The sequence below is a fragment of the Physella acuta genome, unplaced genomic scaffold, assembly GCF_028476545.2.
Source record: "Physella acuta isolate Inbredline_101_S28 unplaced genomic scaffold, ASM2847654v3 ptg001702l, whole genome shotgun sequence".
In the NCBI taxonomy this organism is placed as follows: Eukaryota; Metazoa; Mollusca; class Gastropoda; family Physidae; genus Physella; species Physella acuta.
The window spans coordinates 1-25,073 of NW_026733215.1; the positions used below are offsets into that span (position 1 = coordinate 1).

General features: G+C 37.5%; 1 protein-coding gene and 1 long non-coding RNA gene across 2 annotated transcripts; one reads left to right on the plus strand and one right to left on the minus strand.

The window, feature by feature from the left end:
* Positions 1–7,004: 7,004 nt before the first annotated feature.
* On the minus strand, positions 7,005–10,669 carry LOC131929990 (four-domain proteases inhibitor). The gene is made up of 3 exons (XM_059286375.1): positions 10,647–10,669; positions 9,199–9,278; positions 7,005–7,596 (listed from the first exon to the last, which is right to left on the minus strand). Exons 2-3 carry the CDS (start codon positions 9,236–9,238, stop codon positions 7,247–7,249), a joined length of 390 nt encoding a protein of 129 aa, XP_059142358.1. The 5' UTR covers positions 9,239–9,278; positions 10,647–10,669; the 3' UTR covers positions 7,005–7,246.
* A 10,696-nt stretch (positions 10,670–21,365) lies between these two features.
* On the plus strand, positions 21,366–23,450 carry LOC131929988 (uncharacterized). The gene is made up of 3 exons (XR_009384048.1): positions 21,366–21,409; positions 21,627–21,690; positions 23,219–23,450. It is a non-coding gene; the product is annotated as an uncharacterized LOC131929988 (long non-coding RNA).
* The last annotated feature ends 1,623 nt before the right edge of the window (positions 23,451–25,073 follow it).

Genomic DNA, 25,073 nt, shown 5'->3' on the forward strand with positions numbered 1-25,073 from the left:
GATATTTTTCTTCGGGGGGGGGGGGGGGGCAGAGATTACCTTTAAGCTTCGAGGAGCACTTTTAAACTGCTGGTGGGGGAGGGGGGGACTGGTTTTAATATTTTTTACATAAATTGTATTTTTAAATTTCGTAGGGGGGGTGGGGGGCGGTGTACGCGCTCTTGCCCCCCCCCCCCCCCCCCCCCCCCGCGAAAAGATGTCGGAATGAAACAGGAAAGAAATAACTAGCAAGATAGCGATGACTGACAGCTCATTGTGAGCTGGTGTTCACTCTCATTGTTGACATTAAGATGTGACACGTGATTGGTGAATTTTGTTGGTAGGGGAGACTAGCACGGAGTTATCTGGTTTAAAGAAAACATTTTTAGTCTTGGGGATGGGGGACGGCGGGGAACTTGAGATGAGGGATGTGGTGAGATGGGGAGGGTGTCTGAGATGGGGGAGGGGGTTGATGGGTGGGGGAGGGGGATGGAAAGGACAAAAGGCCGACTAGCAAAGAATAAATACCGCACCAATTATTCAACTTCAATTTCAAATTTTAGTACGTTTCCACACTCAATATATTGAGAAACAGAGAAAAAATTCTACCGCCCCCCCCCCCCGAACGAAATGAAATACATATAATTTATATAGAAAATATATACTTTTAATAGTGTCCGACCCCCCCCCCCCCCCGAAGAAAGTCTACCGCCCCCCCCCCCCCCCCCCCGAAAATTTCAAGCCCCTCCCCGGAGAAAAAAGTCTGGAAGAAACACTGCCGATAAACAGCTGATATATAAGTGTTTATAGTGACACGTTTTATAATGCGCTAAACGATAAAATAAACACAGCTTTATCTTAACCTATATTAGTACAACAGTCGGTCATCTGACGTCATAAAATACATCCGTCTATATGCCTTTTATGACGTCACGTGTACCGCCCACTGCCGTCGTCGCCAGAGTTTCTTCCAGGCATCCCGAAGAAAGTCTACGGCCTCCCCCCCCCCCCCCCCCACCGAACGAAATGGAATTTACATAGAAATCATATACTTTTAACAATGCCCCCCCCCCTCATCCCGGATAAAAAAGCCTGGAAGAAACACTGGTCGTCACACAGTATTCATATAGACGGCGTAATTTTTCTTAAACGAACGTGATGCCCCCCCACCCCCCATATTACTAATACACTCAACCTATCCCAACCCTCAGCAAATGACGCCGTGGCCGTGATCCGCCGAGTACAGGAGTTTGATGTTCTGGCCGGTGTGGTGGACGGTAACAGGAGCTTCGTGTTTGGTGTGGAGGTGGACGAGGGGAAGATCTTTGCCCGCCCCGACACGGTCAAGGCTGAGGTCATGGAGAGGTGTCCCCCGGGGAGGCAGATTAGGAACATGATGTGTGGTGAGTGGGTGGGGGTGGTGGGTAGGGTTTTATGTCGGTGGGGGTGGTGGGGGTGTTGGGTTGTGTTGGGTAGGGTTTTGTGTGGGTGTGTGGTTGTGTTGGGCAGATGGGTGGGTGGGGTTTTATGTGGGTGGGGGTGGTTTGGGTTCTGAGGTTGTGTTGGATGGATGAGTAGGGTTTATGTGGGTGGGGGTTTTGTTTGATAGATGGGTGGGGTTTTATGTTGGGTGGGGATGGTGGTTGTGGGGTTGTGTTGGATTGATGTGTAAGGTTTTCTGTGGTAGGGGGGATGGTGGTTGTGGGGGAGGGTGTTGTATGTTAAGTGGTGGGAGAGGTTTCATTTCAAGTATCGTTGTTGTGTTTTAGTATTGGGTTGTATTGTCATTTTCTGTCGGGCTGAGTTTTAGGCTCATAGTTAGGTATTTAGTGTAAGATTTATGACTGGTTCTAAACTTTGAGTCTGGAGTTTTGTCGTGTTGTGTGTCGCTTTTAAGTCTGATTAGCGTAAGAAATGTACGTGTATCTAGATGAACATGTAAGTAACTTGGTGTAAAGTTGTGTCCCTCTCGACATGTACTACAAATATTTGTATTTATAAACTATATTTCATTCAAAACTAAATACGACTTCATGCTATTTAGAAATAAACTTTATTTAGAATTACGTCTGATTCAGAAACATACCTGCCATCACTTAAACTAATCAGAGATGTAGATTAAGACAAGCAATGTAACTCAGTGTGATATGACTATTCTTAAACATGTGCAATCATGATTCTACCTGACCACATATTTACCTGCAGAAGCCTGCGGTGCAGGAAGTTATGAGTTGAAGGGAGTCTGTGTACCGTGTGGCGTTGGTCAGTATCAGAGTGAGTCGGGCATGACGTGTTGCCACCAGTGTCCGGCAGGTAAGGGTTTTCATTGATGTACATGTATGTGGATTTATTTACTCACTCGCACATGTGTACGCACATATCTATTTGAATATTATATATATATATATATATATATATATATATATATATATATATATATATATATATATATATATATATATATATATATATATATATACGTGGGTACGCACATACACATCTGAATACTTTATCTATATTTATAAGCCAATGTATATACCTCCCTCTCTCTATTATATATATATATATATATATATATATATATATATATGTATATATATATATATATATATATATATATATATATATATATATATATATATATATATATATATATATATATATATATATATATATATATATATATATATATATATATATATATATATATATATATATATATATATATATATATATATATTATATATATATATTTATATATGCCTATTTGTGTCTGTATGCGTGCGTGCATGTGTGTATGTGTGTGTGCTTATGTGTGTGCATGTCTGCGTGGTGTGTGTGTGCCTATGTGTGTGTGTGTGTGAGCGTCTGTGCCTGTGTTACTCGACCCCTCCCCACAGGACAGACCACGGCCGCCATGGGGTCACAGAGCCCCACGGACTGTACGGCCGACCCGGACAAGAACTTCCCCTACCACCTGGGCTACTGGGGCCCGCGGGGTGAGAGGAAATTTGTGAAAATATCGCGTCACGTGTGTGTTCAGGCCCCGCCCAAGCCGGAGAAAAGGTCAAGGAAACCTCGGAGTGATATAACAGGTTGGGAGTGCTCACTTTATAAAGCACGTGTGGGTGCTTGCATTGGAATAACATTGTCGCATGACTGTGCATGCCTGTTAGTCCGTCCGTCTATATGTCTGTCTATTTTCATGTCTGTAATTTAGTCTGTCTGCCTGACTACCTGTCTGCCTACCTCTCTGTCTGTCTCTTTATCTGTCTGCCTACCTGCCTGTCTACCTGCCTGCCTGCCTACATGTCTATCTCTTTATGTGCTGTCTGCCTACATGCCTGTCTACCTGCCTGCCTGTCTGCCTACCTGCCTGTCTATCTGCCTGCCTGCCTGCCTTTCAGTCTACCTGCCTGTCTACCTGCCTGTCTGCCTACCTGTCTATCTCGTTATGTGTCTGTCTACCTGCCTGCCTGTCTGCCTGTATGTCTGCCTACCTACCTGTCTACCTGCCTTCCTGTCTGTCTGTCCATCTATCTATTTTGACTATGCCCATTTAACCCCTCTATACATCGCAGTGAGCAAAGCCTTCAAGATCGGCACCCTGGTTGTGTTATTTCCAGTACTCACTGTGTGCGGCGTCCTTACGTGTTGCAGGTCAGTCAGTCTGGTCCTACTAAATCTATCTACAGTCGGTTTGGTCCTACTAAATCTATCTACAGTCGGTCTGGTCCTACTAAAACTATCTAATGTCGGTCTTGTCCTACTAAAACTATCTACAGTCGGTCTGGTCCTACTAAAACTATCTACAGTCGGCCTGGTCTTACTAAAACTATCTACAGTCGGTCTGGTCCTACTAAAACTATCTAATGTCGGTCTTGTCCTACTAAAACTATCTACAGTCGGTCTGGTCCTACTAAAACTATCTACAGTCGGCCTGGTCTTACTAAAACTGTGTTTACCCGTGTGGTAAGAAATGGTGTCACCCCCCCCCCCCCCCACTTCTTCCAATAATTGTACACGTTCGATTTAGTGCCACCCCCTACTATTGTATGATATTCACTAGAGAAACCATTGTTTTGACTGTTGACGGTAACCTAGATCTTTATATGCGTGTTCTGAAATACATTCTAATTTCCAGGTACATCAGTGTGGGCGATCTCAGCGCAATCGATGACGTGGCTTCAGGTAAATGCACTAATACATTTTTATATTTAATCTGACATGTTACGCTCTATGTATTTTTATGTGCAGTGGATTTTAGTAATCGCGGAAGAGCGTGGGATATAGGTAATCCATAGGCAAATACTTTACCTGCAGCTACAGTATTTTTTTAACAAACCGAAAAACCGCGGCAAAACTGTCCGAAAATGTTAATTAAAAAAAAAATTATGGTCGGCTGTGGGCCTCAAAAATGTTGCGGACATAGAGAGCAGAGTTTCTTCCAGGCACCTCTACCGCCCCCCCCCCTCCAAACGAAATGAAATTTATATTATTTATATAGAAAATATATACTTTTAACAGAACAGTGTCCACCCCACCCCCCCCCGAAGAAAGTCTTCCGCCCCCCCCCCACCCCCGAAAATTTCAAGTGCCCCCCGGAGAAAAAAGTCTAGAAGAAACACTGATAGAGAGAGGGAGAGAGGTGCACACATGGTCTTTTATATGTTAGGATATATACACATATATACATATGATATTAATATTTATTATATATCCATTGATTTATATAAACGTGTGTATGTGTGATAAAAGAAGATAGCAGAAAATACCCTTAGATTACTATGATCTATTATCGGTTTTATCATTATTTACCTCCCCTTGTTCCAGACCAATCAACCCCAACTAGACCCCCCTTCCTAGGCCCCACTCTTATCCATAACTGTTAAGTCTTAATTTAATTTTCATCCCCTGACACCCCCCCCCCCCTGTAATACAGGCGAAGCTGCAGATAAAATACGAAAGCTCAAGAAGAAGAAGAAGAAAGAGCCTGAAGTAGAGCAGGACGCAGTCACTGGGTTAGCGACAGGGGCGGCACCCCCCTCCCAACACACGCCAATGGAAGCGTGAACCGTCAAGCGAGAGTTGGACCGCTTTAAGGGAGGCTATCTGACTGTTGAACATTGAATGTGTATTTATATTAGGAGTGCTGTCCCATTCTACGGCTTGAACACGGTTATTACTATAGCTTTATTAAATGGTTAAAATTGAGAGTTGTATCAAATTAAAAAGCCTGTGTTTAGTAACCTCAACAAAATTTAATATGAGCTTGTGCGCGGATTTAGCTGCTTATAAAGAAAATGTGTATATCTTATTAAACATTTAGACTCAACACTTACTAATTTTCAACTGGAAATGTTTTGTTTAAATAAATGAACATTATGGTGTAAATTATTTTTTTAAATCATTTTCTAAGACTACAGCAAGTTATTTTCTACTCTTTTTGAATGAAAAAAATAACATTTCAACGATGTTCACAGTTCTAATGTGTTCGTCAAATGACCTACTATGCGTACACATTCCCGTACATTCCTAGTCTTAACCGAACGCTAAACCTATCATTCAGTTTATGGGCGTGTCAGTGGCTCTAGTGATACAATATTGTCGTTTGTACACGTTATGTGTGTACAACAACTAATTATATATATATATATATATATATATATATATATATATATATATATATATATGTGTGTGTGTGTGTGTGTGTGTGTATATATATATATATAATTGATTATTAAATTTTAGTTTGCTATTCAAAACAGTGTTCTTTAATTAATTTGTTATTTGTTTTAGTCATTTAAAAGTGTTGTTATCATTATTGTCTTTCACTATTTGTTAAGATAGTTACAGTTAATTTATTGATTAGGGTAGTAAATATTTTTTGAAATACCCGCGAGATTTGGAACAGGGCGAATGGCAGTTTGTTGTGTAAAACCTCTCTAATATCTCTCGGTCCATACAACCTCAGAGGCCGTGTGGTCTGTACTACGTCCTACTGGGGGAATTCAGTTCGCTCTAGTGGATACGAACTCTCTAATATCTAAAGGTCCATATAACCTCAGAGGCCGTGTGGTCAGTACGGCGTCCTAATGGATGTGTCCAACCGGCTCTGGTGAGTACCGAACATGGCGGACAGTGTAAGGGTGTCCAAAGGAATAGATTCCATTCCTGATGTTAGGCATTGAGGAGCTGTATGTACTTGTGGATTTCTTCTCTAGATTTTAATATTTTTTTGTTCTATTCTCTATAGTAGATATAAACATTGGCACTCTATATGAACTGTTTATGTGTATTTTGAAGGAATATATTCGGACGCTTTAATATTTTTATAAGTATAGGTGTTCCGAATTTACTAGGCATCAACGGAATATGCAGGATTTTGTAGTGGAAAAGAGAGGTTTAATGGCTGTAATTAAAGGTCCGGCAACTGTCGTTTTAAAGGTCGATGGTTAGTTCATCGTCTGGCGCCCTGTACCACGTGACTGGAGCCAGACGGTAAGCTACCCCACGTGCATCCGGTAACTCCAGGCTGTGTCCAGCAGCTGTGGTCACCTAATCATGGAATGTTCGGTCTGATTCCAGAAATTACAGCTATAATCACCAAACTGTTTTAAAATTGCTAAACAGGGTGTCGTTTTCCGTGAATTACCATACCCAGTCACAGATGGGATATGATTCACACTGTCACCATCACCTCCCCCCCCATACACACACACTAACACACACACAATTGAGCGCGGGTAAGAGCACACAAACGTACACGCACACACACACGCGCACATACATTAGTGTGTGTATGAGTCTGCGATTGAGTATGTGAGTGAGTGGGTCGGTGGGGGAGTGAGTGTGAGAGACAGAAAGAAATATTCCAGAACTACTCATTAAAAGAGGACGGTATGCAAAAAAGGTGTGGTAACTTCTTGTTTAGTTCATACCATACACAATGTAACACCAGCTAATAGTTTTAATATAATATAACACAAACAGTTTAATTAATTTAGATCCGTTTTATTTGACCATTAAAAAAAAAAAATAAAACAACTCTGTTTTCGAGTTGAATGATGAAAATATTCAAACGTTTTTTTTTTCATTTAATTTAATCCCAATTTTCAAATCTGAAATCTCGACATGAGATTATACCTAAAATCTTGACATGAGATTAGATAAAAAATCTTGACATGAGATTATATAAAAAATCTTGACATGAGATTATATAAAAAATCTTGACATGAGATTATATCAGAAGGCTGTTGTCGTCAGGTTAACTTTCTCTCTTACACCTTCCACAGTAAACCGGTCTCACTTTCTCTTGGGGCGAACGGGCGCAGTTGTCCGCATGAAACTCGCAGGAGTTGGCGTAGGTCACGCCGTCACTGCCGCAGACGGGTAGGTAGATCCTGAAACAGGCGCGGCTGGGGCAGGGTGGGATCCAGTCCTGAACGTAGCACTTCAGGCACTGGCCTTCGTAGGCCACGGTGACGTCAGGCCGGTCGCAGTTGGAGTTCCGGAGGTCGCAGGAGTTGGGGTAGGTCTGGTTGTCCGTCCCACAGACGGGGAGGAGGATATCCGGACACGGCCCGGGACAAGTGCCGGTCTGTCCCAGGGCAGCGGCTGTAGGGTGGGAGAATGAGAAATCTAGAAACAGGTTACACGATTGTACATGGTGGAAAAATGCAAGGGGCGATTTTCTTTCAGGCATTTCTCGTGGGAGAACTGACCACCTCACCTCCCTAGGAAATATCAAGTTCTCACCCCCTCCCCCCTTTCCTCACAAAGAAAACAGTCTTAAAGAGACATTGAGTAAGAGTGGCATGAAAAGTCGCAATAATTCAATTAAAGATAAAAAGTAATTTTTTTTTTATAAATAAGTATGTGGGTATCTGAGAAGTCATAGAAGTTTGATATTTTAGTCAAACTGTACCCATTTTTAACAGTAAAGCGTTGGTGTGTATTAATGAACAAGCAAGCACATTTTGTATTTGGGCTTTTTATTTTCATTTAGAATTTTAATGAACTTTTACGAAAGGCAAAGAATAAAAAGCTAATTATTTCACGAGCTATATGCATCGACACTTGACTCACTTAAACGTTAGAAACTATGTGTTAAGACCACAACCGGACATTTCGCTACACCCAAAAGAAATAAAAAGAATAATAAAAAACAAACAAACGCAAATGTGGTCTGTCACACACCCTCACTACAATAAAGACGACGGCTATTATAATTTAACACGAAGACAACAATACATAATCTTTCGACTTAGAACAGGCCACAACAGACTAAATCAACACATGCACAGAAAACTGAAGGTTGGGTGTGGCGAAATGTGCCCTTGTGGCAAGGCCCCGGAAAATACGGAGCACGTACTCCAGGAATGTACCTTGTATAGCCAGGCACGAGTCAGACACTGGCCCCTGCCCACCCCACTCAGGGAAAAATTATATGGGGCACCTGCCAAACTAGAGACCACAGTCCGGTTTGTCCACGAAGTTGGACTTGTTGTCTGAATCCTCCACCATATTCTCAATTAAGAACGAAGAAGAAGATGTGTTAAGATAGCACACCATGATCAACTGCCGAATTCGTGACCTTTGTGTCGAGTGTTCTGCTAATCAAACACTTAAGCTCATAACATTTGCTAAAATGTAATAATTTTGTAAAACCTCAAAGTGAATGTGTTTAGATTCGTTTGACCACACTAAGATGCAACATTTACTTGAAAAAATGAACGTCACAATTTAGCCCTATCAGTTCTTACAGTCTCTCAATCTTCTTCGTTTGCATTTATTGAAGGTGATTTCCTCTAATACAGTATTTGGTATTTCCCGTCAAATTGTTATTCGCAAAATAACCCGTTCGCTGAATCCGAGTTTAGCTTGCTTAAATGTCTAGATTTTATTTCATACACTTAGTTCAACCAAGAACAATACAAGGAAGCATTTCTTAATTATTATTTTTTTCGTTTTTCTTTGTAGATAGGCTTCTATCCCCAGCAAAAGAGCCTGATCTGCGTTGGAGTCGGAACTCGGGACAATTGGGTTCTCAGTCATGAGCTATCCTACGCGACCACGTCGACCCCATACGTCAAGTTTGAAGATAATACACTTGCTCACCATACGGACATTCCATCGCGTTAGGCCACAATACAATCAAACAGAATACCTTAATGAAACAATCCATCTTCACCGATATAATCAAATTAAAGAACTTACCAAAAAATCCGACCACCAACACAATCAACAGGGCTGTCATCTTGCTTTAAACACGTACACAAGTCGGAGAAAATATTTGGCTGAGGAAATAAATCGAACCTGATTTGTATTGATTTCATATCAATAACAAAAAATTTTAAGTTGTAATCAGTGGCGTGGGTGAAGCTGGGGTGTGTGACTGTTAGGGGTTAGAATTCCAGGGGCGTAGCGAGGGGGGGGGGCGGGGGTGCGGACCGCACCGGGTGACACCATTTAGGGGGTGACACAAAGGCAAAAAATAGCAAATCGAAATAGCTTGAGGGGGGGTGGGGATGCAAATCAAAAGTTTGAGGGGGGGTGCAAATCGAAAATTTGAAAGTTTGTCCCCGGGAAGGGTCGCTACGCCTCTGGGGGGTGACACCATAAGTGCCGCACCGGGTGACACCCGACCTCGCTACGCCACTGTAGAATTCCACACCCAAAATGTGAGTTGTCTCTCGTGAAGCTAGTTATGTGGGACGGTGATCTCGTGTGGCTGAATGTTTACAATTTTAAAATGATATACAACCATATACATTTACTTACTGTTAATCGTTAAAATTTCTGTAAGGGCATTCTGCAAGGAATGCCTATTCACTGTCAACTGCACATAGCCTTCGAAGTGTATTCGTAGCTAGCTATTTGTAACTGACCAATTATATTATTATTTTAATTGTATAGTCCTGCTGATAGTAAATAGAGTACACTTTCGAACAAGGTGATCAATGGGGTAGGTGAAGCAGAGTTTACCTGTTTCAGTGACATTGGCATATAAGGGATAGTGTGGTCAGCACTATGCCAAGCTTTACTCTCCCTAAAGTGAGTCAGGTACCCATCAGAGCTGGGTTGACTCAGGGACGTTCTACGGGTTACGATCCGGATATCGAACTCGGCTTTCAAGTTAGCAGTCGTATACCCTACCGCTAAACCACGCCGTCCCACTGCGTGGGACTATAGATCTACATAAGACTACATTTTGCCTTAATAGTGAACATAAAGGATCACGGGAGAAAAATGCTTCTCTTTGATGATTCAGTGTACGAAAAGACGTAAAAGGATATTCGTAAGGTTTTTAATTGGAATAGAACACATCTAAACCAACACAATAACGGAAAGTAACGAGGTATGATTTTCTCGAGTGATGGAAAATGCTACTAGATAACAAACTGTGATCTCAAACTTTATTTCATCTAATGGCACCATCGCTTAAAGACTAAAAAGTACTAGATCTAGTACTAGACTAATTAAAACATTACGATTTTGTTTGAATTTAGTGAGAAGATATTTCAATACTATTACAGTTATACTACTGAAACTAGATTGACGTATTCATATACAATATACACATTTTAAAAAGTATAACACAGTTGTTAAGATCTTGGTGTATCCTACTGAGATTTAAGCACATTGCACTGCATTACACTACGTACCTATTCCAGTTAACTCTTGCAGTGAATCAAACAACAAGGTGCAAGATTTTATACAGAGCGGGTAAGTCATTATCCAAACATGTGAGATTCTCGTTCTTTGATAGAGTTAACCTCGCTTGGTAAATTAGCTGTACTTATGTGTACCTTAATTAGACCAGCGTAGCTTGTGGAAAATGTCAGCTCAGTTAGAGTAGGACGATGATAACGACGATAATTATTGTCAGAGCGGCCAGCAAGATAATGAATCCCAATTAGTGACCACCACGTGACGAAGCACATAAAAGTGCTTCATATATCTGGACTCAACAGTTGACTCTATCTGGTATTAAACATAGTGTAACAGGTGAGGTTTTTGTTAGGAGCGGCGTATACACGTTTTCTAGCTGCATATTACCTGTATAATAAAAAAATAAATAACAATGGCGAATTATAAACAAAAAGTTAAGTAACACATTGTGACCTACTTAGGTCTTGTTAATAGTTTAATGTGAATTTATTTGTACTCAATTGGCACTGAGCTCCCTATTTTATTAAATGATGTAATTTTTATTCAGACCTATTTGAAGATATTCACGACGATGCTCGTGATACTTGTCTCTTGACCCCCCCCCCCAATAGTCCTTGACCTTAGTTACGCTATCCCATAATTAATCGGTGATAGAGAGATATAAAAAGAGAATTTCAGAATGACACGAGGCGCGAGACACTCACAGACATTTATTTCAGCTCTACTTAAAAATCCATGTTGTTATGTTTAACTAGTTAGTAATTATCTTGAAGCAGTGGCGTGGCGAGGTCGGGTGTCACCCGGTGCGGCACTTAATGGTGTCACCCCTCCCCCAGATGCGTAGCGACCCTTCCCGGGGACAAACTTTCAAATTTTCGATTTGCACCCCCCCCTAAAGTTTTCGATTTGCACCCCCCCCCCCCCCCTCAAGTTTTCGATTTGCACCCCCCCCCCCCTTAATCTTTCGATTTGCACCCCCCCCCCCACCGTCAAGTTTTTCTCTATATATTTTGCTATTTTTTGCCTTGGTGTCACCCCCTAAATGGTGTCACCCGGTGCGATCCGCACCCCCCCCCCCGAACTCCCCCCCCCGCCCTGCCTTGAAGTTCATTTGTATTTCGTATCTTATTTTCTATGTGAAGGCTGTGTTAGTTTATTAGTTATCCTATCTAGTGTTAGTTATAGTTAAATGTGTGTGTGATATTCATGAGTCAGAAAGTTGTGCTTTCAACATTCCTATATATTTCCTCCATTGTATTTTTGTAATTAAGCTTGTTGCCTTTTAGATAGTTTCTGTTGTGAATAAAACTTTGACTCAGGAGCTCTTATTTTCTATTTTATACACTAGACCAGAGGTCTCCAAACTACGGCCCGCTGGCCGGATGCGGCCCGCGATGTCCTCTCATCCGGCCCGCGGAGATCTTTTTGTTCACGGATAAACAGTTTGTTGGTGATGACTGAGGAACTTTGCCCAGGAAAATCAAAGACATGCCTGGAAGAAACTGGCCCCCGAACTGAAATTTGATAGTTAATGCGGCCCTCGGACTGAAAAGTTTGGAGACCCTGCACTAGACGTTAGTTGACGAGTTCACTTAGAGTTTCTGTTTTAGTAGTCTTTTATAGTTATTAATTAGATTAATCAGTTAATCAGAGACCAACGCCGATAGAATCCGGGTGTTACGGTAAATAGTTAGTAATTAAGCACTTAACAACATTCTGTAGTAATAACTGGCTTCACCCCCTTTTCACGGGCTACATATAATTTATTCAAAATAAAGGAAATATAGACTAAAGTACAAGTAGGCCTACGCTTTCAGTGGCGGAACTAAAAAAAATGGCCATCCCGCAAAAACATTTTAAGCCCCCTCTCCCCATATAGTATAGGCCTATATAATTATGTATATAACGAATATGTGGTACTCATTGCTGGCCTGTTCGGTTTTTTTATTTAAAAAAAAATGTCAATCAATCTAAATTACAACATCATGTCATGTGTGTAAGAGCATTAGTGCGTTTTCAGAAAATCAGTTTTATTTTATCCCTGCTATAAGATCTCTTAAACGCATGTCGGTCAAAAGAATATAAAACATGAAAGCTTTGTATAAATAATGGTGTCTCGTGTTATGTTTATTTTTTTTTTTTGTATTTATATTATTATTTTAAATACATTTTCTTTTTGTACAATGTCTTTCTTAATAAGTATTTTATAAAAAAATAATAATTAAGAGAAGTTATGGCTTTTTAATTTGATTAGTACAAATCTATTAAAAGGAGATTTTGAGCACCCCTATTTGACTATTTAAAAAGGGAAATAAGTCATAGAGGTGGTTTGAACGTTTGCTTATCTTTGATAAGTTTGATTGAAGGAGAATAAGGACTCGGCTTTCACAGTGGTTTAAAAACAAAGGAAAGAAGAAAATACAAGAATGTGGGGTGGTGTTTATGGAATAAACATACTCCAACCGCAGCTAATCTTTTTAAATAAACCGGGAGTGATGTCCCCTAAACTTTCTCGAATATTCTTATATATAACAACAGGGGATGGGAACTCGGGATATAGTTAAGAATTTTAATCCATTTTAAATACTTAAACTTTTTAAAATAGAATACAATCTCATTGAAAAAAGGATTGCTCACCAAGCGAACGCCGAAAAAAGATGTGTATAATAGTGCGGAATATTATTAGTACTTTATAAATTCACATGCGTTTTATGAGAAATCGGAAAGAGTGAAAATTAGTACTTCCGGTCAACGGAAATTACTCAAACTTTGAAATAAGGTAGAGAATTAGATCGTTTACTTACGTGTGAAATTCATTTATCTATCTGAAATAGTACTCAAGTTATAGGCTTTTGAAAAATTCAAAGTAGAAAAAGTACCACTTCCGATTATTGGAAATCGCTCAAAAGTTGATATGGATCTACGAGTTTGATAAAATACTTATATATGAAATTTCATCAACCTAGCTGTAACGGTACTCAAGTTATCGTGTTTACACACACACAGACAGACAAACACACACACACAGAAATACGGACAAGATTGCAAAATTATGTTTTTCCGTATCAATGAGATGTAAAACGTCGAGATTTGTAAAAATCAAAAAAAAATTTTGCACGATTACAAGACTTTCTCTATACTTCGTATATATATCTACGAGAAAGTAAAAACAACCATCAAGTCAACAATGCAAGATAATTATTTTTTTTTACCTATAATTTTTTTTTATTATGGTCGACTTTGGGTCCCTACATGGCAAATGTATGGGACTTTCAAATCATAATGTTCGGCCAGAGATACGCCTAGCAGGCAACATTGTTCTTAAATTAGACTTTGCTATCATTCCTGGTATAACTGTCATTTTCGAGAGTATATATGTTTTTCACTGGGCTAGACAAGTTAACTGTTTTTCACCAGCTAGACAAGTTAACTGTTTTTCACCGGCTAGACAAGTTAACTGTTTTTCACCGGCTAGACAAGTTAACTGTTTTTCACCGGCTAGACAAGTTAACTGTTTTTCACCGGCTAGACAAGTTAACTGTTTTTTACCGGCTAGACATGTTACCACTATGTGTTGATACAGTAATAGTTTGAAGCATACGTGGTTAAATTAAAAATGACACCAGACATCATTAAATTTATTTAACAAAACCCGTGCATACTGATAAAAGAACTTTCATTCGCCATTTAAAATTTACATAATAAGTTCATACTTTTTAAAAATAAGTGTGTTCTTATTTTTAGCGCAATTTTCATTCTGGAGAATTGCGTTTATTAACTCGTCATTTCTGGGAATGGATGGATGAATGAATGAATGTATGGATGAATGTGTGTCCGGGCTTTAAGTCGTATCTCCTCCTCAACGAAGCAATATCGATGACTAGTTCCAAAAGCAATTATATTAAGCAAGTTACGAGAATGAGCATAGGCCATAAAAATTCCGGGTTTCTTTCATGTATTTCCCGGAAAAGCCAAAAAACCTCGAAAAAAATCAGTTTTTGGCCCATATCTCGGCAACCAGACCACTTAGCGACTTGAAACATGTACCAATCGATTCCTGCCATAATTTAGAACAATATTGCCGAAGAAAGTTTTCAAAAATATCCTATCGTTCGGTCACAAATTTTAAAATTACATAAACACCTACAAACCGATCGTTCTTCTAGCTTGAACGCACCCCAGCGTTATACGTCAGAGCTATTTTTAGATAACACTAGAATACCCGTCATCCGTTGGATAACTGTGGGTTTCGGGGGTCATCCATCAAAAAACATCACGTCTGTCACTCAGAGGCATAGCGAGCCTTCCCGGCGCCCGGGGACAAACTTTTCGATTTTAACCCCCCCCCCCCCCCCAAGATTTCGATTTTCAACCCCCCCCCCCCCTCAAACTTTTTATGTGCACCCCCCCCCCCTCCCCCACTCAAACTTTCGATTTGAACCCCCCTCAACCTTTCAATTTATTTTTCCAAACCATTTTGGCGCCCCAACATATGTCCCCCCGCCCCCCCCCTCCACCTCCCCCCGCCTCCCCTTCCCCCCCCCGCCTCCCCTCCCCTCCCGCCCCCCCCCCTCCTCGCTACGCTACTGCAGTGTCACTTATCGTCACAAAAAACAGACCCCACATTCAAAAATATGTTTTTTATCTTTTAAAAACACCGAAAACAACGATTTCGGACTATCCCTTCATATACTGACGTCACAGGTGACCTACTCAACTCTACTTCACCTGCCCAGTGTCCCGCCAAGTCTCAGACAACAAAAACTATTCCAGCCGAGCATGTCTCTAACCACACTATCCCTTCATTTGCTTAGGACAAAAAAACAGATGAACCCTACTTCACCTGCCCTGTGCCCCGCGAGGTCCTGATAGTCAACCTTATCATTCACATATAGGGCTTAAGAAAAAATAATTGAAAACGTAAAAAAAAAAAAAGTTCTATTAATGTTTATGACACTGACTTTAAAATTTAGCCTTCATTCTCCAAAGCAAATTTTAAAATGCTTTTCTGGCATATCTAGCCCTGGCCACCTATACAATGTTTAAATAATGTGAACACTCGCCATTTTGCTCGTGGTAAACATGGCCTAAAAATGGTCGGCAGACATGCGTCCGGTCCGTACGCCATATTGTTGTTAGCAGCCGACCACGCCTCCAAGTTAGTGAGTAATCCTACTATATCTAGATATAGAACCTAGATAACAAAAAAATCCCATGTATTCTCGAATTAGATGACCATTGAAGCTAAACAAAGATTTATATAAAATAATTAAGGCCCGAAATAGATTCTAGATGTAGAATTTACATTAATCTAGATCTAGAATTTACATTGAGTCTAGTGACCTAGATCTAGAATCTAGATCTAGGCCCTAGGCTAGATTCTAGATTCATTCCTTTACTTCGACAGCTGATCTTTAGATCTAGAGAAATTTATTGTAAAACTACATGAAAAAAGACAGTTGAAAATTGATATAAGTGTTGGAACGTAATAAATACAGCAAACGGACGTATTGTTTAAGTTATAGCCGGCAGAAAATTAGCTTTGTAACGCGTTAAACTTTTGAATGGGCCACAAAGTCTATGATGGAGTCCGCCATTTTTATTGTACCAAAAAAGTAAACACATCAAGGGACGTCACTATCCCCACAAAGTTTATTCAAAGTATTAACATTTTTAAAAAAATACGGTTAATTTAACAATGAATAAATCAATAAATTAATTAACGTCTTTAAATAAATGTGTGATTAACAGTCTGTCTTAAAACAAAAATTTTTCTCTACCTACATACTATTTTACAGCTTTCCACGATGAGTGCAACCATGAGCAATAGTCAATCAGGCAAACAAACAAACAAACAAAAAAATAAATATTCAAACATGTAAACAAACTTGACTTTTAGTAGTATATAGATAAGGAAATTGCGCATAAATGTCACTAGACTTTTTTAATTAACTTGTTTTAGGGATATTACTTATATACATTTCCACACATCTCAATTTCACAAAAAAAATATGCATTATGTATTTTATTTTTATAATTTTTTAATTTTAGATTTCATTTCACATAGCTATACTGCACTCTAATTTGGAAAAAAAAATATTTCGAAACATAAAAAAATTGGTAAACTGTGAGAACATACTATTAATATGTATAGGCCTACTTTATAAATTTAAATATTTCTTTTTAAACAGCACTCAATTCCTACAGTGAGCAATGGTTATCTTCTGCTCGGGTGGAAGGTCACAGTTGGCAGAGTCAAAATCACAGTCGTTGGCGTACGATTTCCCGTCACGGCCGCAGATAGGCCTTAACAGCAGGTAGCAGGCGTTTATGGGGCAAGGTCGCTCGGTATCAGCTGGGTAACATTCCTTGTGGCAGGGGCCCTCACTCTCAACGGTCACTTCCGGATTGTCGCAGTTGGCGTTTCTCAGCTCACATGTGTTAACGTAGGTCTTGCCGTCCGAGCCGCACACGGGGGCCATGATACGTGGGCAACCCGTAGGACAGGGCTAGGACTCAGACAGAGCCGGGCCCACACCTGTTGGTAACGATGCGTATGTATATGTATATATATCATATGTGTATATATATATATATATATATATATATATATATAGATATAAATATCTCTCTATATATATAGTATATATATATATATTAAATAAATATAAAAATATATATATATAAATATATTTATATACATACATATATATTTTTTTTAAAATAATTATATATATATATATATATATATATATATATATATATATATATATATATATATATATATATATATATATATATACTAGCCGTCCCGGCCAGGCCCTGCTCTGGCTTCTGTGAAAAACCTTTCCGTTAAAGACCATTACCTGTGTGTTTAGTAATCATCATAAACCCGGCATTGCCCACCCAAACCACAACCAACCAAAACAACAAAACGCAAACATAACGCTAACACAATTAGAAATACAAACGAAAACAAAAACCTAACAACAAACCCAACCACAACCACAAACACCAATACAAACACAAAGAAAAAACAAACGAAAACAAAAACCTAACAACAAACCCAACCACAAACACCAATACCAAAAAAAAAACAACGAAAAAGCAAACGAAAACAAACCAAATCCAAACGCAAAACCAACCAAAAACACAAATACAAACCCAAACAAAAAAAAACAAAAACGAAAAAAGAAAGAACAAAAACGAACCAAATCAAAACGCAACCACTAACGCAAACCCACCTAAACACAAAGAAAACACTAACGCGAACATAAACGCCCGGGGCAGAATCGCCTGTTTTAGCTTAATAAACGACTATAGTACCCCAACTTATTCATAGTTTTTGCACTCACTTAAACGAACGCGCCTGTTTCAATTTAATGAACAATTATAATACTCCAAGCTTATCCGTAAAATACCTAAAACATTTGCACTTGATCAATCCCCGCTAATTATGTAATTATTTTTTTCCCAACACCAAAACAAAGTAATTAAAAAGTAAATGCTTTTCAACTAATGCAATGGTTTCATAAAGGGAAGTAATTGTGTTTTGCCTAATTTATCAAAGGGAAGTAAGCGCTATAGGACTAAATAAAAACATAATTAGAATTTTTGTAAAAGATGATATTTTTTTAAAACTTGTGTTTAATGAACATGTCGACAATTATTACTATAATTTGAAAAATGAAAATGATTTCCCAACACTTTTAATAGTAATTTTTTAACTCATAAATTTAGACAAACGCGCACGATAATTGATCTAACACTTAAATCCGTAGAAATGCCAACGACAAACATATGCGTTACAGAATTGAGCTTTATATATTAGATATATATATATATATATATATATATATATATATACATATATATATATATATATATATATATATATATATATATATATATATGTATATATATATATATATTACACTTATGTATCGGCACTTTTGTGAGTGCGTGCGTGTGAGAGTGTAGTTAATTGAACTTGTCATCGTATCTTATTATGTCAAAAAGATTCATTTATGCGACCAAATCTCATGTTTTGAAATTAAAAATTGCTTAAAATGTGCTTTTATACGATATATTTTAATTTTAAGAAGCGACTTAAACTGTTTAATTAATATTGTTGCACAGCTATGGAAAAGTATCAAAATCAAATGTAAACTAGCCTGATCTAATTCAATGTAATTAAGAAGTAATAAAACTATTTAAAAAAAGAATAAACCAACTGATGTAATACACTACTTACAAACAAGACCGATAAAAACAGCAATCACAATCATTTTGAAGTCAAGATTTCAAAATTCTACTCTGAAAAATCTGTAACAAAAATAACACGATAGCATGGTCATTTTATGCTGGATTATTAAAATTTTAATTAGTTTGATGTTTGAAATAAAATTAGATCTATATAGTGAGCATGAAAATACGATCTTTCATAACGAAAGCAAAATTCATGTAATAGTTTTTTAACGAACAAAAAGGAAATTTAAAAAAAATTGCCTTAAAGCTAAAATATCATACCTCACTGAATATTGAGCTGTATTAAAGAGCATACGTTGGGTGCTGTTTATATACACTTAGAACGCAGTTAAATTGTTTACTACAATACACTGTGTACTCTTTGGTTTGTCATTAATTTGTAAGAGAATTATCACAATTAAGCACCAGGTTGGAAGAATGTTAATTGGTTAATTATTTTAATCTGATCTGTTGCTTTTTTTTGTGAAATAGGTTTACATTTTTTTTTGTTTAATGACGGTCGGAAGGTAAAACTGTTATTGCTAACCGTAAAGTCTCGTGTTCGAATCACGAAATTCGAATCTGTCGAAAGTCCTTGAGTCCGTCCTGTTCTGATGGGTGCCTGACTCACGTTTAGGAAACCTACTCGGCTGGGCATAGTGCTGACTACACCGTCTCTTCGTGTAATTGTATCCAGTCACCATCACAGCTTATACGTCGTACTTTAAAAAGATGTACTCTACTACAACTGCCCTGTGTGTATCATACTCTAACGGTAAAGGTTTATGATGTAGTCGGTTGATGGGATGGTAGTTTTGGACTAGCTCTTTGTGGATGTGGATGGTAGTATTGGACTAGCTCTTAGTGGATGGGGATGGTAGTTTTGGACTAGCTGTTTTTGGATGTGGATGTAAGTGTAGTGGTTAGCTGTTTGTTTATGTGGAGGGTAGTGTGGGGGCTAGCCTATAATACGAGGTTTAATAAAACACTCATTTGGTAATATTTCACTGCTGACACAATCCATGATATTTTTAAATAGTTTTTTCATTTATAAAAAAATGTTCCTTTTTATTTTATCAACATTTTTATCGTCTAAATGATGCAATAATTTCTACAAAATATATTCTTTGTCCACTATGTGTGTGTGTGTGTGTGTATTAATAATTCGATCAAACTGTTTCATTTACAACTCACCTCTCACGGTCAACTGTACGACACCGTCTCTTTATGTAAATGAATCCAGTCATCATCACAGCTCATACGTCGTACTCTAAAAACATGAACTCTACTACAACTGCCCTGTGTGAATCAGACTCTAACAGTTAAGGTTTATGATAAATTCGGTTGATGGGATGTTAGTTTTGGACTAGCTGTTTGTGGATGGGGATTGTAGTCTGGTGGCTAGCAGTTTGTGGATGTGTGGGGGGGGGCCTGCCTATAATACGAGGTTTAATAATACACTCATTTGAAATACTGCACTGCCGACATACCATGATATTTTAAAACTGTGTTTTAGTTTCAATTTTTAAAAAATTGTTCTTTTGCTTTTTATCTAAAAATGTTCGTCTAAACGATGCAATAATTAGTACAAAATATAAAAGATATTCTTTGCTTACTATGTGTGTGTGTGTGTGTTTATTATTTTATCAAACTGTTTAATTTACAGCTCACCTCTCAAGGTCAACTGTACGCTATGTGCTACATATGAGCTGTGATGGTAACTAGATGCAATACAATTAAACGGGGCCTAATCAATACAAACAACATGTTTGTGTGCACTCTATTTCAAGATTTAATGACTGAACATACTATTGGCTTGGTAGACATAAATCATACAGCTCGGTAAAGTAATTAGGAAAATAAATGTGTGCTGCTCAACCTATATATATATATATATATATATATATATATATATATATATATATATATATATATATATATATATATATATATATATATATTTGTGTGTGTGTGCATGTATGTACACACAGATGAGTGCCAGTATTTATTTTGGTCTGATGTAAGCTCACCCCCTTCCTCTACCACCCCCCCCCCCCCAATTAGTGTGACCATTAGCGGACCGCATCCCCATACCTTCGCCCTGTAAGTTAAGTTGTTTTTTTTCATCTGCCCATATTTTACTTGATTCTCCACGTAAAAAAACTGCCGGTCATGTCGAAAACACACATTTCATGGCGACAGATGTGAACTTGAGTTTTTTAAATTGTTGAACAAACATGTTTTTAAAGATTCAACATCAATATTTTACTCCAGCAAAACATCGTGTTTACCATCTCCCATTAAATTTTATCTATTAAAACAAAAAATTTGATGATTTCATTAATTCCACTTCATTAAGCAACTCAGAAACTTATAAGCGAAAGCGGAAAATTTTAAAGTTAAATTTGAACAGTTGAAATCAACAGCCAAAAAATGAATGGTATAAAATACTCCGCACCTTGCAGAAAAAAATGTATTTCGACTCAAACACATTTTAATTTACATCAAGGTATATATATATATATATATATATATATATATATATATATATATATATATATATATATATATATATATATATATATATATATATATATATATATATATATATATATATATATATATATATATATATATATATACATACCTTAAATCTTTAAATTGTATAAAATTATATATAGATAGATGAGCTCACTGTTGTACATTGACCGTATATTTTTTTCCAGTTTAGACATTAAAGAAGAGACACCATGTTAATTTTGACAGTACTGTGTTTATTCGGAGCAGTATGTAAGCACAACTTTTTCTTAATTTTTTTTGTTACAGATTATATTCGTTTGATCTAAATAATCTTATAAAATAACACGTAACAGTCTTGGATTGCCATGTTGAAAATTTTAGTGTGTGTTAATCCATTGACGTAGGTAAATCACTGGTGTAAATCATTGAGCATTATTGTTGTCGGATGATATTTACTAAATCAAATGTCAATTACTATTTGATACTTACGTAATATTAATGGATATGTTCATACTTTATTGACAAATTGATGAACGAAATATTTGAAGCTTTGGCAACGTGGCACAAAAGTTCTCATTGTTTATCAACGGGACGCTAAAATTAGTTAAAATCTACGAAGAAGTGTTTTTTAAATGTATTTAATTGTCGCAGGCATAGTCACAAATTGTTAACAATTCTATTCGTGGAAGTATCAATATAATTTAATTAATTTAAAAAAAAAGTTTAATCATCATCTTTTTAGAGAGGAAAAGTTAAAATATTCTAATTAGTTCACACTAACAATTTAGGCTTAAGTGAAATACCCTTTAACAGGATAGTACAAGATAATACAGAATAGAAGTTCTTCTAATATCACAAACATATTAACATTGAAAATGTAAAACGGATTTCGGGCCATTAACCAATGCCACAAAGAAGTACCGCACATTATGAAAGTCCACTACATATCTAATGGCTTCTTTTTTAAAAAATTGTGCACACGACAGCGTAATAGAAATAGAACTCGGCCTTGACGACACATTAAAAAAAATACAATTATAAATAACATTTTAAAATATATAAATAAATTTGACGAAAATGTTTGAACCCCTTTTTGGTCCCCACTCACTATTTGGTCCCCTGGGTCTATATAGCTATCAAAGGGGAGCATCAAGTCAAATAAGTCAATAAAATTAGTACCTATATTTTTCACTGCAGTTTGTGTAATGGATTTCAATGTTTGCGGAAAAGCGTGGTATAGTGACTGTAAAATAAAGATAATCGTACGGCACTACATTAATTTAAAAAAATATATATCAAGGCAAAAGTGCACGAAAATGAAATTGAAATTTTTAAAAAATATGAATTATTGTCGGCTTGGGCCCCCTAAATGGCCTGCCACAACCCCCCCCCCCCACTGCGGGGTCGGGCGGCATTGTAGTTCTGCCCCTTACTCTATTACACTAAGCTTAGTTTAACCTTGATTATTTTATTGACATGTAACCCATTTGTAATGCAATGAAACTGATTTTCAAATAAACATCTTCAGAAATATATATTTAAAAATACTTGGATTGTATGACCATAAAAGTGTGTTGTGGTCAGCTTCACTCCCTTTAGGTTATATTTAGCTCAGATAAGTTCGTGAACACCTGACTATTTTTAACTCGGCACAATCTTTCAGGCTAAATCGCTGCAATAGAACTCTAAGCTTTCATTCTACGCTCTACCTAATGTCCACTACATCTCCTACTTACATTTAATTTTTGTTTTTTTATGTTTCAAGTTTCGTATTCCTGTTTTATTGTGTCGTTTGCAGGCTTCGCTCTCGCCGATGACAATGTCGACTGTCACGACATAATGTGCGATCGTCAGTACCACCCCGAGTGCGGCAGTGATGGCATAACCTACAGGAGCTTTTGTAATCTGCTGATCTGCAATGAAGAGAAGGGAACGCAGGTCGAGATAGTCTCAGACGGGCAGTGTAAATAGACAGTCGCGCAGCTAGGTCGGGTGTCACCCTAATTGAGTCACCCTCCCCCTGGATAGAAAAAAAAAAAATATATATATATATATATATATATATATATATATATATATATATATATATATATATATATATCATACACCTTGTTAAGAATGTGCTGGTGTATAAAATATTTAAATAAATCTTCTTTTTTTCTGGATGTATTTAATTTTTTTAAGCTACGCACTTTAGACTGAACTTCGTCTTTAACATTTTAATGTATAGGAGAATGAGTAACATAGCGACACATGCCTTTTTTTACAACGTATAAACCCGCTAGAAGCACTTTACCTTTTATGAGTATATTAAATTGATAATCAAATTGTTATAGTTTAAAATAATCCATACAAAATGTACAGATCAAACTGACCAAAGGTGTGAATTATTTGTTTCAAACAGTTTGGCAACTCTTTTTATGGCGACAAAAAACGTCAAAATTTGTCACTAAGGCAGCCAACCAATTCTATTCACCTGTTGCTCGCTTTTTATTGCTTACTAGACTACCCGTTATGTTTGAATAACCGTGTGTTTCAAGGGTCATCCATAAATGACGTCATGTTTATTTGATGATTTTTATCTTTTCCCTCTTCTCTCTACTGTCACATATCACAAAAAACCAGACCCCACATTCAAAAAGTCGCTTATTGTCTTTTAAAAGCACTGATTTAAGCTGAAACTAGGTCTAAACAAACTATCCCTTTATATGCTGAGGTTACAAAAAAGGTCAACTCTACTTCACCTGCAAAGTGTCCCGTCAACTCCGACGTTTTAGACTTTTAAAACACCGATTTCGGCTGAGCATGGGTCTGACCACACTATCGCTTTATATGCTTAGAAGAAAGAAACAGATAGAGCTAGATCTAGATCTTGATCTAGAATCTACGACGGCTAGCTTAAATCTAGTTTTTCCTTAGATCTAGATTCTAGATCATGGGTTCCCAAACTGGGTAAGGGCTTCCTGGGGGGTCGCGAACTGGTAGACTAAACCCTAGCAATGAAAAAAAAAACCAAATATTTAGAAGAATATCTGAAAATCGGTTTTACTACATCACAGGAAATGGAATAGAGAAAAAACAATGCGTACTGTGCGAAGTGGTTCTCAGTCATGAGTCTATGCAACTTTCAAAACTTTAACGTCATTTGAGACGAATAATTCGGAACACACCAAACAATATATGGAGTTCTTTTGTAGGTATGAAGGTAGTTGCAAACGTCAGAGAACACGAAGTTTTCGTCAAGGAAACACATCATTAGTGCAAGCATCAAACGAAGAAATTGCCAAGCAAAAACAACACCATAGAAGAAAATCTCATCAGACCTGCATGTTGAAGTTGGTGAAATTAATTCTTGGGGCTTCCAGTGCAGTAAAGATTCAACACATAGCTCAGTTTAATAATACTATTCAGCGACTTATAGCAGACATGTCCATAGATGTTAAAGAACAAATTTCGAATGAAATTAAGCTTTCACCATTGTTTGCTTTTCAAGTTTACAAATCAACAAAAAACAAAAGATTTAGCTCCCTAACCAAGGAGAATCCACTGCATGATTTACTGGTAAGCCCTCACCAGCAAGACTCTTCTGACTCTATTGCTAATCAAAGTAAATCATGGAAATCTTGACATGTTTGAGAAACCCTGCAGTGTGG